The sequence below is a fragment of the Lepisosteus oculatus genome, chromosome 10 (genome assembly GCF_040954835.1).
Source record: "Lepisosteus oculatus isolate fLepOcu1 chromosome 10, fLepOcu1.hap2, whole genome shotgun sequence".
In the NCBI taxonomy this organism is placed as follows: domain Eukaryota; kingdom Metazoa; phylum Chordata; class Actinopteri; order Semionotiformes; family Lepisosteidae; genus Lepisosteus; species Lepisosteus oculatus.
This window is the reverse complement of record NC_090705.1, coordinates 3,270,175-3,285,213: the sequence shown is the minus strand read 5'-3', so window position 1 is coordinate 3,285,213 and position 15,039 is coordinate 3,270,175. Positions and strand designations below refer to the sequence as shown.

Below are 15,039 nucleotides of genomic sequence, written 5' to 3'. Positions count from 1 at the left end.
TGTCCGTTTTTTTGCAACCCCTAAATTAAACTGTTCTTTAACTGCTGATGTCAAGAGTGAGGAAATCAAGTACCTTCCTAAAAATGGATTTGTAACGCATACAATAGAAAACAGACAACTTTACTTCACTTGATTTGAAGAAGTTTCAGGAAGTGCCTTTTTAATTCCATCTATCAATTTTTCAGCTGTGCATGTTATTGTTCTTACATTTCTAATCAGGTTTTGTTTTAAGTGATGGTTTTATCACTGTTTCTGTATTTTAGAGAACCAGAGGCCAAAAGAGAAAACGAGTCTCGATTTCTGAAGAAGAAAAAGCAGAGGTATTTTTTTTTTCCCCCCGTTCGGGTTTCTTCAATAATTTCTCGCTTTACAAAAGAAAACAATTTACGAAAGAAAACAATTGCCAAACAAATACTGTGTTTGCCTGGTTAGGATCCTCCTCTGAGGGAGAGAAGACAGCGCCAGTCAGTAATGCAGAAGAAGCCCAAAGCAGATGACATGAGAACAGAGTGCACCACTTGCAAGGGCCCAGGAGACAATGAAAATTTAGTCAGGTAGGCCAGGCTCTGTGGGCATTTCCCCTGGTGATTAACGTTCCTTCTTCATTAGGATCACCTGATGTCTAATGAATGAAATGGCAGCACGGAATGAGAAAAAGAAATGTGATTTAGGGGGAAACATCACTTCGGAAGCACTGATTGATCTGCATTATTGAACTGCCACACACATTTACACAGTGGATTTAGATGTAATTAAGGCGGGATAATATGTTTTTGTTTTTAGTCAATCTTTCTTGCTCTGTCTGTGTCTCTTCTTAAAACGAGAGTTATTTCTTATCCTCAGTGGTTTAAACATAACAGGTCTTATAATAATAAATAACAGTCCGTCCAATAAGAAGGTATTAGGCTTTTTTAAAGGGTCCATCCACTAGCTTTTTCAGTACTATGCCTAAGTCCTTTAACAAAGGTGTGATACATTGTTTATTTAGACGATTTGTGATTAATGTAGCACTAGGATTGTATAACTCTTATTTAACCATTAAAGTGTTAATTTTGCATCCGTTAATTTCAATTTAAGTCACAAAATTAACTGTATTAAATAACCTTCCCTCTCTGTATGTTTGATACTTGCAAGAAATAGCTTTAAAAGGAGTGTGTTTTGGTAACAGTGTAACGTGTGTAGTTATAAAGGGCCATGTCTTGTGGTAATGATAGATACTGTAAAGAGGGATATATGTGTGGCTTAGCCTGTAATGAAAGTTCCTCGGAGCTCAGGATGGTTATTTGAGTTTGGGACTCGTCCTTAACCATCTCAGAGTAAAATTCCTCAGTATGCGTGATTGATACCAATCAAGGCTGGATAGGCATAAGTCAGGTTCTTAAGGTCAGTGGTTTCCAGCCTTGGTCCTGCAACAACACTGTTTCTACCAGTTTTCATTAATTATAGCTGAGCTCTGTATCTCCAATGCTATCACTTCATTTTATTTAAATTGTTTCTTTGATCAAAGGTTCTTCTTTTATCAGTTTCAGCATACTTCTCTTTACTCTGCCTCTTTAGTCTTGCTTGACATTATTTCTCATCTAATAATATTAATATTTGATCAGTTTAGGATGAACACACTTATGTGGAAGTGACACTCTATCAACACTCCCACATTGAGCTTTGCGTTCGGCAGAGGTACTGTTGTTTACATATTGGGTAACACACCTGAATAAAGACAGTTCTGAAACACACAAGCCAGTAATGACATGATAACAGCTACAATCATATTTTGCCTTTTAAAAGTTGAAAGCAATTTTGCAAATGTACCCCACATTAAAAACTCTTAGATATAACAGGTTTTCCTCACGGCCGGGGCTCTAGACTGCAGTCTTTTTAAGTAATAGGTTTATTCCATGCTGAAAAAAAGAAGAAAGAGGACACAATGTTTCGGCCGTGGAGCCTTCTTCAGGTGTCAGTCTTTTTAAGTGTCCACTTCGGGCCAGCTCTCGGTTCATACATTGATGTACCTACTAATTAGATTTTTCTGCAGCTATACCTATGGAAATCTCAAGGAAGTAAGTAAATCATTCATTCAGTTAAGCTTTCATTTAAAGAATAGACCTCAATTGGAACTCAAGGTCACCCAGGTTTGGACTAAGGTGTCCTGGGGCAACCAGTCAGCTGACATTTCCTGGTCTTTTTACTTTTTTGATGACATTTTTTGCCAATACACATATAACACATTCTATTTTTTTAGTTTGTTAAACAATAAAAAAGTCAGTGATATTGCTCTTACTACATAGGCGCCATTTAGTTCACCATTTAAACTTCTGCAAAATGCTTGGATGTCACTAAATATGTTCTGAATAGAAAGCTTAGCCTTCATTGTAATTGTAACCTGTAATTCCCTCTTTATACATCTTGGCTTTTCTCCTTGGTATCGTGGGATGATAGCTACATCAAAGTTCATCTTATTTTAATAAGTCATATTAAATATTTTTTTCTGCATTTTGTTGGTATCAGATGTATTTTATATTTGCATATCGGAAATGTCTATAAAAAGACTACTGTTAAACTTTCCTGGAAATCTTAACTGCAGAATGTGACTGATGCCTGTCAGAATATAAGAACAGAGCTAATAATCTTTCAGGCAAAACATTTAAATGAACCTGAAGGAGAACTAATTGTGGGGAAAATTCTGATTCCATTATGTGATTTAGCCTGGTTTTAAAATAGTTTAAAGTGAAAGTCTCCTTTTCCTATTCATGATCTAAGACCTGGTTTATCTAAAACTTGGAGAGGTTATTAAATACACAAGGTTTTGTGTCTATATGCTTCTCCATTTTTTATCTTCTTTCCACCTGCTTTTTTTCGGATTTAAGTAATGCCAAGATCAGTCATTATCTGTGTATTATCCTGAAATGAGTCACTGACATTATAAGATGATCCTTGTTCCTCGTACTTTCACTACAATTGTTGACACTCTTTACATGTACTGTATATATTTGAAACACTGTTTAGTAATCACATGCATCACATCCATCAAGATGTTATATACTGTAAATATATGTTTTAGCTGAGGGCCAGAGCTTTATAAAGCTAGCTCAGGTTCACACTCGTTGATTGAATCAGTCACAGGCTAGAACTACGAGTCCCCTGATCGATCCATTGCCTTAATTGCTGGGCCACTGCAGAAAGTACATCCTGCAAACTGAAAGTCTGTCCCTGAGGGTATTCATCCTTGGTGTATATGATAGAAATGTTAGCAGCGACTGCAGATACATTCAACAGCCCCACTGTTACTCCACTAAATTGGACTACTGTATCTGTAACAGGAAACTTTCCGTTTCCTGAGCTTGAAATGCAGTGTTTTTTAGAACTGCTTTCTGACATGCCTCTTTAAGCTAAATTTATTTTTTGGGAGATTTTGTTTCTGAAATGGAACACAATACTCTAAATGCAGTTGTATAGTTTTCCATTACATTCGTGAATTTCAATGTAATGATCTGCAAGGTGCAGTTGTCGTTTTTTCCCCAGTTTTCAACATAAACACTCAAGTCTCTTTGATATAGAGAGTTAATTTTAATTTCCATTTGATTTATCTCTAGGGCATTATGGAAGCAACATTTTATAGAAGATAAAACAAAACAAAATTAAAATTTTGTAGAGCATCTTATTCTCTCCCGTGTCCTAGAGTCTGTGCTGTCATCTGAATACTTTTACCCTATGGCCTGTCAGTGTGTTTTGACAGGTGTCATCTGTCCCTCCAGAACTTCATTCCTTAGGGCTTGTGGGATTGTGTAATAAGTTGCTTACACATATTAAAATGTGTGCAGTGCAAAAGCTTGTAATTTTCCAAAAGAGTCATTTTAAAACTTGAATTGCAAACATATGGTTAAAGATTGGATAGTAATTTACATCCTCGTCCATTTAAAACTAGTCAAGAGAAGATGTGTTCTTGATTTATACTGTGATGAAGGCAGTTAATCCACTATTTGCGAATGTCTTCAGTATAAGATTTATGTACAGACTGTCTTGTTGGCAATTCTGAATGTATGTTGCTGTTCAGCCATGCAAAACATTTTATTTAAAAGTTACATTTTGTAATAACTTAATTGTAAACAGCCCTTGTTAAGAGATTGGCAGTAAGAACATAGAAATTATGTTCTTCCCTTCTACGCCTGTATGAATGTCACGGAAGAGAGGATTGGTATTTAGGAGCTTATTGATCCCAGTCGTGATTTTTAGCTAAATGTTTTTTAATTTCTTTTTCTGATCCTGTAGTGTTTGAAAACCATCCCGTTTTGGTATTGTCTGCACACATGACCAGTTTGTTAATTCTGGCAAAATCTAGATCATTGTTAAGATAAAGAACAGTGATCCTGATACAAATGTCTGTAGTACTGCACTACTTAAATCACCCTAATCTGAGCATTCACTCATTTTCTGGACTCTGGTTTTCTATTAACCACCTTCCAAAGAAACACACACTTTTCCATGAATGCCTACCACCTGTGATCTGAGAGTTCCTCTTAAAAGATTAACTTTATCAAAAGCCTTATGGAAATCCAGAAACTTACACTTCAAATGTGAGGACCTGCTGTAGTACTTCTTGTGGAAGCCCTGACTTGCTCTCATGCAGAGGGTATGTCTACCACCATGTTAGATTCAATAGACTTGACTTCTACTTTATCATTATGGTGCCACATGAGTCATTAAGATGAAAATACCATTATAGATAAACTTGTAATAAGCAGTCGGATTATAGATTTAATTAAGTCATCTTCTATTCATTGGTGAAAAAAAAAACATGGTTATCATAAACCTCTTGAATGGGGCATCATGACAGAAATACTTTCCTCATATTTGTCTGTTTACTTCTGTAAAGTGAGCGCTGAGTCCATAGAGCAAATGTGATTCTCTACCCTTTGGACTGTCAATCTCATATAAGCGGCTTTGGCAGCAAATCTGGTAAACCGCATGGCATGACAATACTAGATAGTGTTGCTTCAGATATTAAGCGTTGGTACAAAAACAAAACAGTTTTCCTTAAATCACAGGATCACTTTCTGCTACGTTACTGCTAGAATCGCTGCACTGTAGCAAGCTGTAAATGCCATAATCCTTCATCTGCCACATTAAACCCGGGGAGAACAGCCAGCTGTGGGTATCGGCACAGTTATATTAAGGGATGAGCCCTGAACCAAGAGGAAAGATGTTCTGGAAGAACAGTAACCTTTCCAATGATGAGTGCATTTCCCATTACATTTTTGACACAGAATCCTGTAAAATGATTTAATGGTGGCATTCTGTTTTTGCTGACTCCCCCTTTTTCCTGTTAAAGAGAACATCCAAGCTGGAATGGGAATGTAGAGGAAGAGTGACCAAGCATCTGAATTCTATTACTTGAAGCTTCTTTCTCTAAAATTGCCTGGAGCATGCAGCACTGCTCTTTCTCTGCCGTTCTCCATCCTCTGGGCTCGTTTACAGCCACTTTACTCTTTAATGGTAATTTATGGCATTCCCTTGTGTTGTTATTGTGGGCATAGACAAATTATGTATCAGGAGAACATTGCTTCCAATTAGTGGATAGAAGGAGCAAAGCATCACGTATGAGTGTACCACTTACCACATGTCATTTTCCATTTCGTCTTGTCAGCAGTGATGTTTTAAAAACGGATTGTAGAAGGTGGTGAATAGGACGATATTTAATTGTCTGTAAGGTCATCTCCGGTCACAGGAGAGGGATGAATGGAGAGTAAGTCACAGACATGTCGCAAATCAATTTTTAATGGCAGATGACTTCAGGGAAGAGAACAAGCACAGGGGGTCTTTGATGTGCGAATAATTTAATCAAAACATGGTAATTCAAAGTAATACCAACAAGATGACTTGAGCATGATTTACTGGTGGACATCTGCAGTAAGACTGAATAAATGGTGGAAAATGAGGAAACTAGGCTGAAACCATTTTTAACTTTGGGTGCCGTGTAGTTGAGAGAAAATAATTCTAAGCAATTTTTCTTGTTCTTTTGTAAATCCTTAAAATTGTGTAGATTTCCATATATTAAATACGACGGGCGGGGGGGGGGGGTATGTAGGCTTCAGTTCATTTAATCATAGTTCTTTTCTTGTTTTAAAGCATCACTTAATGATCTAGGAAAGACTGACAGTAAATCAAAAAGAGGGAGGTTGGAAAACTTAGATAATCCACCCTTGCTATAGAAACTACTCGCAGAACGATGGAGCATTTTGTCATCCCTAAATCAATTCACAGCTGCATTGTGCATTATTGACTTCATCACACGGTTACTCCTCAGTTAATTACTCTGTTCTTGTGATAAATTTATCCTGTTATTTTTGCCGGAGTAAGACTTATTCAGATGGTAATGGAAAGGGTTGATACAGCAAGTCTTTTTTTGTCAATATATGGACTGTATACTTCAGACCTGTTTTAACCTAGTCATAAAATAATCTTGCGTGTTTTAGTTCTGAGTGTTGCATCCTTATATTTTCTCTTTTAAAAGCAGTAGCCTTTACTTTTCAGTGCCATACTTACAACAATTTTTGATGTTATATTATTAACCAAAATATTGTAGGGTTTTTAAATATACTCATTTATATAGCACTTAATTAGCTGCTTTGCAAGGCTCACTTGAAAATCATTGGTGATACCTAAAATGTCCAATATGGGCATTTAATTATGCTATAAGTTTTAGAAACATTAATTCCTATTTAAGGCAATTAAAAATTTGTTTTTCTATGATCTTGCAGTGTTCTCAGAACAGCAAGATGGCTTTGAGCAAAGCTCTTCTTGTCAGTTTAATGTAAAGGGGTCAATAGAGGATTAATCTACCTTTGCACTTGGCTTGTGCATGGTATATTAAGTGTAGCCCTTTTCAGAATTAGTGAGCTAATTTTGTTAGATAATGCTGTCTATAGTTAATTAAATCATCAGATGATATCTGCTTTAATCTAGGGTGACTCATCATATACACTATATCAGTGCTCTTTAGTCCATTTTTTGAAGTACGTACTTTGAGGGATAAAATATGAACTGAAGTAACAAGAAGGATAAGCTCAGATGAAGGAGCTTCTGCTTCAGGGAAACCGTTAAGAACTCCTTGCAGATTAAACATTAGATGAAAGGGATACAACTGGCTTGAGGAGAAAGACATGTGTTGCAGACAAAAAGGAATCAATCAAGTTTCCTTTGCACCCAAATAAGATTACATCAATCAATATCCACTCTTTGGAGTGATTGAATTCTGTCAGGCCAAAAATTCTTCAGGTTGCTCAATTTTACCAATGATTAAAGTAGCCCCAAATTGCTTTGATAACATCAAGGACCTTGTTGTGACAAGGTCCTTAAGTGCAATCTCTGGAATAGATAGAGGGGAACAGAGGTGCATTATTGAAGAAGACACTGGGACATCACAACACCTGCTGCTCTCCTCTTAAGTGACAGGCACCTTCTGAATGCATTGGAGAGAGCTTTGTTAGGAAGCGGTTCTAAAACTCAAAAAGTATTATTACTTCTTTATATTTTGAAAGCTACTAACCATTAATATTCACTCTGTTTCTACATTTTTGTAAGTTTCTTTCTACCTGTCAGAAATTAGACTCCACTTTGTAGAAAGTCATTGGATTCTTACCGTTATTAATTGGTGATAGTTGCCCATCTTTGGCTGACTCTGCAGAATAAGCATAAGAACAGTCACAAATGAGAAAAGGCCAGTTGACCCATCTAGCTTGTCTGGTAGTAAGTAGTAACTGGTCCTATAATGTCATCCAGGCATTTATTAAAAGACCAAGGCAGTCTTTTTATTACTGCATGAAAAAATCTGATCTGAGACAGGGCAAGCATGAAAGAGGTCTGTATCTAAACATGAAGAAGATTGTTCAAAAGAACTTTGAAGATTAATATAACACATTTTACATGATGTAGTTTATATACTGGATCCTTGCAGTTTTCTTTTTTGGTTATGCATTTAGTTCAAGATAAATAGGACTACAAGATTTCAAATAAGAAATTACCTTGTTTCGTCACTCATGTGTTTGCTGATAACTTATTGATCTGAGGATCATCTCCAGCCATTTCTTGGGGATTTTTATGAACTGTAGTCTTTTCTGCCGAAGATTAAAAAGAGTTCTTTAAGGCTGTTAGAGTAGGACATGACTTAAGCTCAGGAATTTATCTGGTCACCCTTTTTGTAATGTGATCACAATTGTATATTATTCATATTTCTAACATAACATGGTTTGATTTAAACTTTACACTTTTAACTATACATTCTCACACTCTCTTTTGTGTTTCTTGCTCACATTGTCTGGAAGATGAACATGATGTCTAAACATAGACATTTCATTGTTTCTTCAAACGCAGTGTTTCCCAACTTAAATTTATAATTTATGTTTTCTCTGCCTTCATTATTCTGAAATTGTCTGCATTGCTTGTCATCTGCCAGGTGTTTGCCTAGACCTGGGTTTGCCTTAGTCTTTTTAAAATTTCTTTACCACCTCTTCTTCAGTCTTGGCAGTTTGGCATCATCTGCAGACAATGACTAGTGTACAGTTATTGCAGAGTTACATTTGGTTTAGATTGATGACAAGCAAAAAGCTTCATACTCTGTGTGACATGTACTAAAATGAACCTGTCTTGTTAATCTATTTTCAGAAGCGAGGGGTAGAGGGATGATTAAAATTAGTTTTTATGTGCTTTATGAGTACTTTTACATACTCTTAATTTAACATGCATGCTTATCTTTGTTGAAAACAAAAAAAATGTTTTCAACCATGAAAGCCTTCCCCCTTGTCAATATCACACTTGCAAGAATTCCGATTTTTCAGTTTTTCAAGTAGTGATCAGACTGAACACTGTGAGGGAGATATACAAAGTGAAACTTAATAATTGTGTTAGTATTCAGCCCCCTTAGTAAGTACTTGGTGGAAGTCATCTTTGACAGCAGTTACTCTCTATGTTTTTGGATACGTTTCTACCAGCTTTGCAAACTGGGATGATGTATGCGCCCCGGCAGAACTGCTCCGGTTTTTTGGAGATTGTTGATGGGCTGCAATCATCAAGTCTTACTACAAATGCACTACTAGATTCTCAGGGCTCTGAGAAAGGACATTCGCTTTCTTCTTGTCAAACTCCTCCATTGTAGCTTTGGATCAGTGTCTTTTGAAAATGTTGACCAGTTTTAGATGCTCATTTGACTCAAGTAGGTTTTCCTCTGGGAATCACCCTTATTGTGCTCTGTCATCTCCCATTTCCGGCTGGTGAGATGCATCCCTAAATGAGGCTTCCACCACCATGCTTGACAGAAGGGATGGTACTAACCGACTGATGTGCTGTGGTGTGCTTTACATTAAGACTTTAAACCTTCTGCCACAGAACATCTCATAGGCGATTCAAGAGAAGTCTTTCAGTCATATTTGTTTCTTGTTACTTGCCCTTACAATATAGATTTATATAGAAAGAAGGCCGATGTAGGACCACTGATTCCTGTTTCAGACATTGAGCTTTGACGATCTTTAAAGGTCACTGACTGCTTTAGTGTGGCATCCCAAGCCAGTTTCCTGCTTACCCACATGCTCTGTGTCTGAGTGCGGAAGGGCAACCCGATTTAGGTAGTGTCTTGGTGGTACAGCATACATTCCACTTTTTAATGATAGACTGCACTGGACTTAAAGGGATAAGTAACCTTCTCTTGATCTGTGCCTCTCTACCACTTCATCCATGACTTGGTTCAAAAGCTCCTTACTCTTCATGGTTGATTTGTCATGTTGCTATGTGTGTTGTGTTTAGAAATTCAGTATCTTTGTGAGGGAACTCGAAGACGAAAACATTTACGCTAAAGTCAAGTTAAACCACTTTGCTGAGATACAGACAGAACGTCACACTGCATTTGTGACCTTTCATGCTGTTCTTTTCCACAAGCGTTGATGTAGAGTTGCCATTGTAAAAGGAGTTGAATACTTAAGCAACTGAGAATCTTCTAATTTACCTGACAAGTCTGTAAATCTGAAAAAATCTGAAAATCTTTTTTTATTTTTCAGTTTGGTGTGGATTATGACGATTCTAAATATAAAGGTCTATCTGAAATGTGTCATGATTGCAGACTAAGCAGCAAACTGTGGAAACCTTGCAGGGGGCTGAAAATGTGACTTGGTTTAGCTGCAGTCTTAGTTTTGTGCTACTTTCCCTTTAAGATGTAAAAAATAGTTTTTGACATTTACATTTCCAATTAAATGTAATCATCTTTCCAGGCCTACCTTGTGTGCATCACTGAGCAGTAGTTTAATTCGAAAGATGTTCATAGCGATATACAGCAAATATTACAAAAGGTTAATTAAGGCATGATAATTAAAAAAGTAAATGCTGAAACATTTTGTATTTTGCAACAAAAAAGCTCAAAGGAGTATAAGGCTTAAGTTTTTTTGCAATTTGTGTACTTTTTGGAGGGAGAAGACAAGCCAGAAATCAATTTCCACTTATGTATAACAATACAACACTTCTCATTAGTCTCTCTGCAGCACTCTATCCATTTGTCTTGTTTTCAGCTGCCAAATTTCAGGATTTGGGTAGGTACATGTTTACACCCATGTTCTTCACTCCTGTTTATCATCTAAGTGGTCATTTATTGTTAGTCTTTCCTCATTGTAAGTCAGTGTAAGCAAGAATCTCTTGATTACTAACGATTTTCTCATCACAGAAAATGTCAGGTATACCGCTCACATGGCAGATGTGTGGCTGCGGTGGTCTAGCCCTTCAGCTGTAAGGCATGGACTTAGAAGCGAGTGCTGATCTGCAGAATGTGCTGTGGAATATCTGCAGCCCTCTTGCACATTTTGAAATTAAATTCTGGTTAATGAACGCTTCTTTAAAATGGGCTATGTGCAAAAGGAATTCTGTGTACCGTTGTCCGTGAAATTTTATTTGCGTTTTCGTTTGCATCATACTTTGCAACACAAGACTAGTGTGTGCATGCCTCTGTGATTTATATATGTGCGGACAGGGGTGCAGTGTTGGGAGGATTCTTGTCCTGTATGTTGTAATCACATGCATATTACATTGGTTCATTTTATATATAAACTAATATCATCTGTTATTACTTCAAGATCAGGGATAAAACATGACTTTATTCTTCGTCTGTATAGGTGCGCAACAGTGAAGACACTGATAACACTTCTATTAATTTTCTTACTGCAAACAACCCAGGATGGCCTAGCCTCCAGCAGAGGAGTGGAGACGGCCATGTCACTTAAAGACGTCCTGAGGGAAAGGAGCAAGTGGCAACCTCCTCCCTGCTCTATAAAGGCCAGGGGCTGCTGCAATATCTGTGTTTCATTAGCTACAAACACCGGTGGTTTGGATGATAAGTCATTTTTATAAGGCCCTCCCTACATTACTGAACACCATCAGCACACCTGCAGCCTATCACTTACCCAGTTCAGAGGCTTCCCTTAAATGGCACAACACAGTAACAATGCAAATTACATCAAAGCTATGATTTAGAGGCCATTTGAGATTTTGTGGAACCAAAATATGCTAATTATGCATGATATAACAACACTTAGGGGCTGATTTACAAGAGGCAGTAATTTGGACTTTGCAGTGTCTGGAAAATGGACATCAGTCTGTGAGCTCATATCCCCAGTGTCACATATTCAGTCTTGAGGTGGCAACAGCACTGCGCTCCTGTTGTTTTGTCCTAGTAAATCCTCGTTTTCCACAGGGTGATGGGAATAGTGTGCAGGAAAAATGCAGAAACACTTCAGAGCGTTTGAGTCCAGTGCTGTAATTGAGTAAATGAGGTCCTTCATGTTAGGAATGTTTGATGCAAATAATTTCATAATTTCATCAACAATATGGGAAGGCAATATGGAAAAATGGGACCACCTCAAATATCCATGGTCATAATTCCCCAGGCATCATGAATTTATTTGGTTAAATGATTTTGAATTAACTAGACTTGTATTAAAAGATAAGTTTTATACTCAATTAAATTAAGTAAATAAACTCAACAAATCTAAATGCAAAAACAATGCTTGATATCCGATTTTTCCAAATAGGAAGTGAAATTTTGTGTAAAAAAATAGTTAGGTGGACAAAACTGGCAAGCAGAGTGACTAGTAGTTCTTCTGAGAGAATGGGTATAATATGTTGTTGTGTGTGATGTCCGCAAAACTGCATGATACACAAAAATCAGGAAAAACATTTCCAACATTTTCCCCATGGTAATTAATAAAGACAGAATCCAGTTGAATGTCTACAGCATGTTAATAAACACGTTAAGACCAATTGATGCGTTTGTATTCCTGATTTTAGTGTTTTCACTGGGGAGGTGGGTGAAAAGAGTATGACTAAATCCTGAGGTCCCATAAATATTTGATTCTTTCCAGTCTGACAGTGTTTTAACTTATGAATCTTTCTGAACTGTCTCTGTAATGCATCCAAAGGCATTAGAACTACTCAATTTTTTTTTTTACGGATTTACAAGTGAAAATACCCTTTCTTAACAGTGCCACTTGCCACAGTGCAATCAGGAACCGTGAGCCCCCCTGGCCTGTGTGGCCCCTGCCTGTCAGTCCCCAGCCTTCCCGAAGGAGGCTCCCACTTGAGACGAAGCAGAGAGACAAGTGCTCATTTCGCTTGTCAGCTGCACCAGATCTGCACTGAGACCGCCAGCAGAGCCTTGTGATGTAGCTTTGAGAGACATGGCATAGAAAGCATCTTTTTTCACCACCTAACCCTCTGCAAAGATAGAAAGTGAATTGTTTTTTAACCTTTTTTTGTTTGCTTATTTGTAATGTGCTTTTTCTCTCTCTTTGTACATTGCGTTTTTTCCCCGTTTGCTTTAAATCATGTGAGTGGTTTTCTTTTTCATCTGCTGTACATCACAATGTTGCAGGCAGCAGAGGATTATATTTCTGTGCTAAATTGTCCATGAACCACGGCTCTAAATTTCAGTCTGAACAGGGACAGGCTATCTATTCCTGTTTGCAGTGATTTCAGGGAAGAGGTAAAAATTAGATGTGTTGGGTAAAACTGGAACAAAAATAACGTTGTTATTTCATTTTCCAAAAGTTATGGTTTTTGGTCTGGGGGAAAAATGAAAAGTAATTTCTTTCACTGCCTTAGAAGCAGCCACTTTTCTAAATCTCCTGATTGAATGCTCTAGAAACACAATTGAAAGTAAGAAAAGGCCATACCTTTTAATACAATCTACAGTCTTTTGAATGTTTGTATCCTTTTCTTTTTTACATATCTTTGGAATTAAACTAGCCTTGTGTGTTAATTGTGGCCAGAAATTAGAAATAATGTTGGTACCCACACCGCCATCTACTGATGCTATCAAGTAAATTCATGTAGCCAATTATTTATTTTTTTTCTCTGACAGAAGCTTAATCCATATGCTGGAATATTTTTATAAGTACAAGCTCATTAAAATTGTGATCCAGACACCTTTGCAGTAATTAGTTTAAAGGTCCTATATTGGCACGGCTACCAAGAGAATGTCGAATAGGTTTCGCTGTCTGCGAGAACCGGCTCTTTGTCAATTTTCTTGACATCTTGTGACTTTTAAATGTGTCTTTTCTGTAGCCTTTCCTGCACCGTGAAAATGCAACCTTTTTTCCCCAGTGCTCGTTACCAACCTCCTGCAGGCCAGCTGATAAGACTCCCTCTCGTGCAGGTAGTCGTGACATAATGGAAATGAATTCAGGCAGTGGATTCTGAAAATAAAATTAGATTGACCCTTGACTGTTATCTCATTTATCTGATTTACATTGTAAAAATCAGAATCCACACTATTGATTTCTACATAATTAGTTAATTATGGACAGGAAGGTAGCTGGTGGGTTTTAAAAACATTAGAGTCCAAAGCAGCATTGACTGAAGGAGAGTCACACAATAAACTGTAGCTAGTGAATGATAAATGGCTCTTGTGTTTTCATTAAACATCATAAAGATTCACTAACTACATTAGCTCTCTCCAAGACAAATACATTGCCCTCTTAGATTTTCAATAACACGGCATTTCCAGAGTTTTTTTAATAGTTGCTTTCTTGAAAAATGTTAAGAATGTATTTTGTTTGTAAGTCCGAATATACTGTTGATAGATATTTGGTTTAAGGTCAATATCATAATCATTCAAATATAAAAACCCAGTTTAGGATTTTAATAACTACATTAAGTGTTAAGCATTTTCATAGCATGTAAATGCTTGCATTTCTACTATTTAATTTTCATTTCAGTGTTAACTAAACTGATGACATATACACATTACCTAGAGTGATACGCTGATGTTTGTTTTGTTATTACTTTCAGCGATATTTGCCCTCTTGTGTACCCTTGAGATTTTCATCTGATTACTTTAATGGTAACAGCAGTGTTAGTTGTTGTCACATAATTTACATGTATCCTGGCCAGAGGTGGGAGGACTTGGAATCTGATCTTGTCAGATCTCAAAAACTAGGCAAGGCTGTGGCTGGTCAGTAGTGAAATGGGAGATGTCTGAGGAAAAGTGGGAGACCTGTAGGTAGTGCTCTTGTCCCTAAACCACAGTTTTCCAGGGGGCAGAGTGCTGTAGGAGGCACTGTCCTTTGATGTTCAGCCAAAATCCTGACTACTTGTTCATTAAAGATTTAATGACACTTTGTAAGAGTAAAGGTATTGATCTTGGTGTCCTCTCTGGATTTTGAATGATCTGACCTTCCTGCAGTTCTCCCTTAATCCAACTTAATCCAACTAGTCAGAAACATTTGCACTGTGCAGTCGGTCTTTTTTGTGCTACAATCTTTCAGCTGAAGGATAGACTATATGAGATTTTTTCTGTGTGATTCTTACTGCAGTTTTGCACTTGGTTTCAGCAGTTTGCAGTGCAGTCAAGTTCCTTAACACATTTGAACACGTTTTGTGAAACAGCTGTTTCCCAGTTTCTTTCTCTGTAATTTTTTTTTATGCCGCAAGCCAACCAATGCAGCAATATTTTATTTTTTCACCCTCGTGTTGCTCGCATGCTGCAGTCATTAACCATGCAGTTGTCCACTT

At 37.2% G+C, this 15,039-nt stretch overlaps 1 protein-coding gene across 2 annotated transcripts in view; it reads left to right on the top strand.

Moving 5' to 3' along the window:
* Window positions 1-15,039, top strand: part of phf14 (PHD finger protein 14) — a 112,449-nt gene that overhangs the window by 59,227 nt on the left and 38,183 nt on the right. For both annotated transcript variants that reach the window (XM_015358110.2, XM_015358109.2), the window contains exons 15-16: window positions 264-320; window positions 433-554. In XM_015358110.2, the coding sequence (XP_015213596.1) occupies window positions 264-320; window positions 433-554 (179 nt within the window). The remainder of the gene's footprint in view (window positions 1-263; window positions 321-432; window positions 555-15,039) is intronic.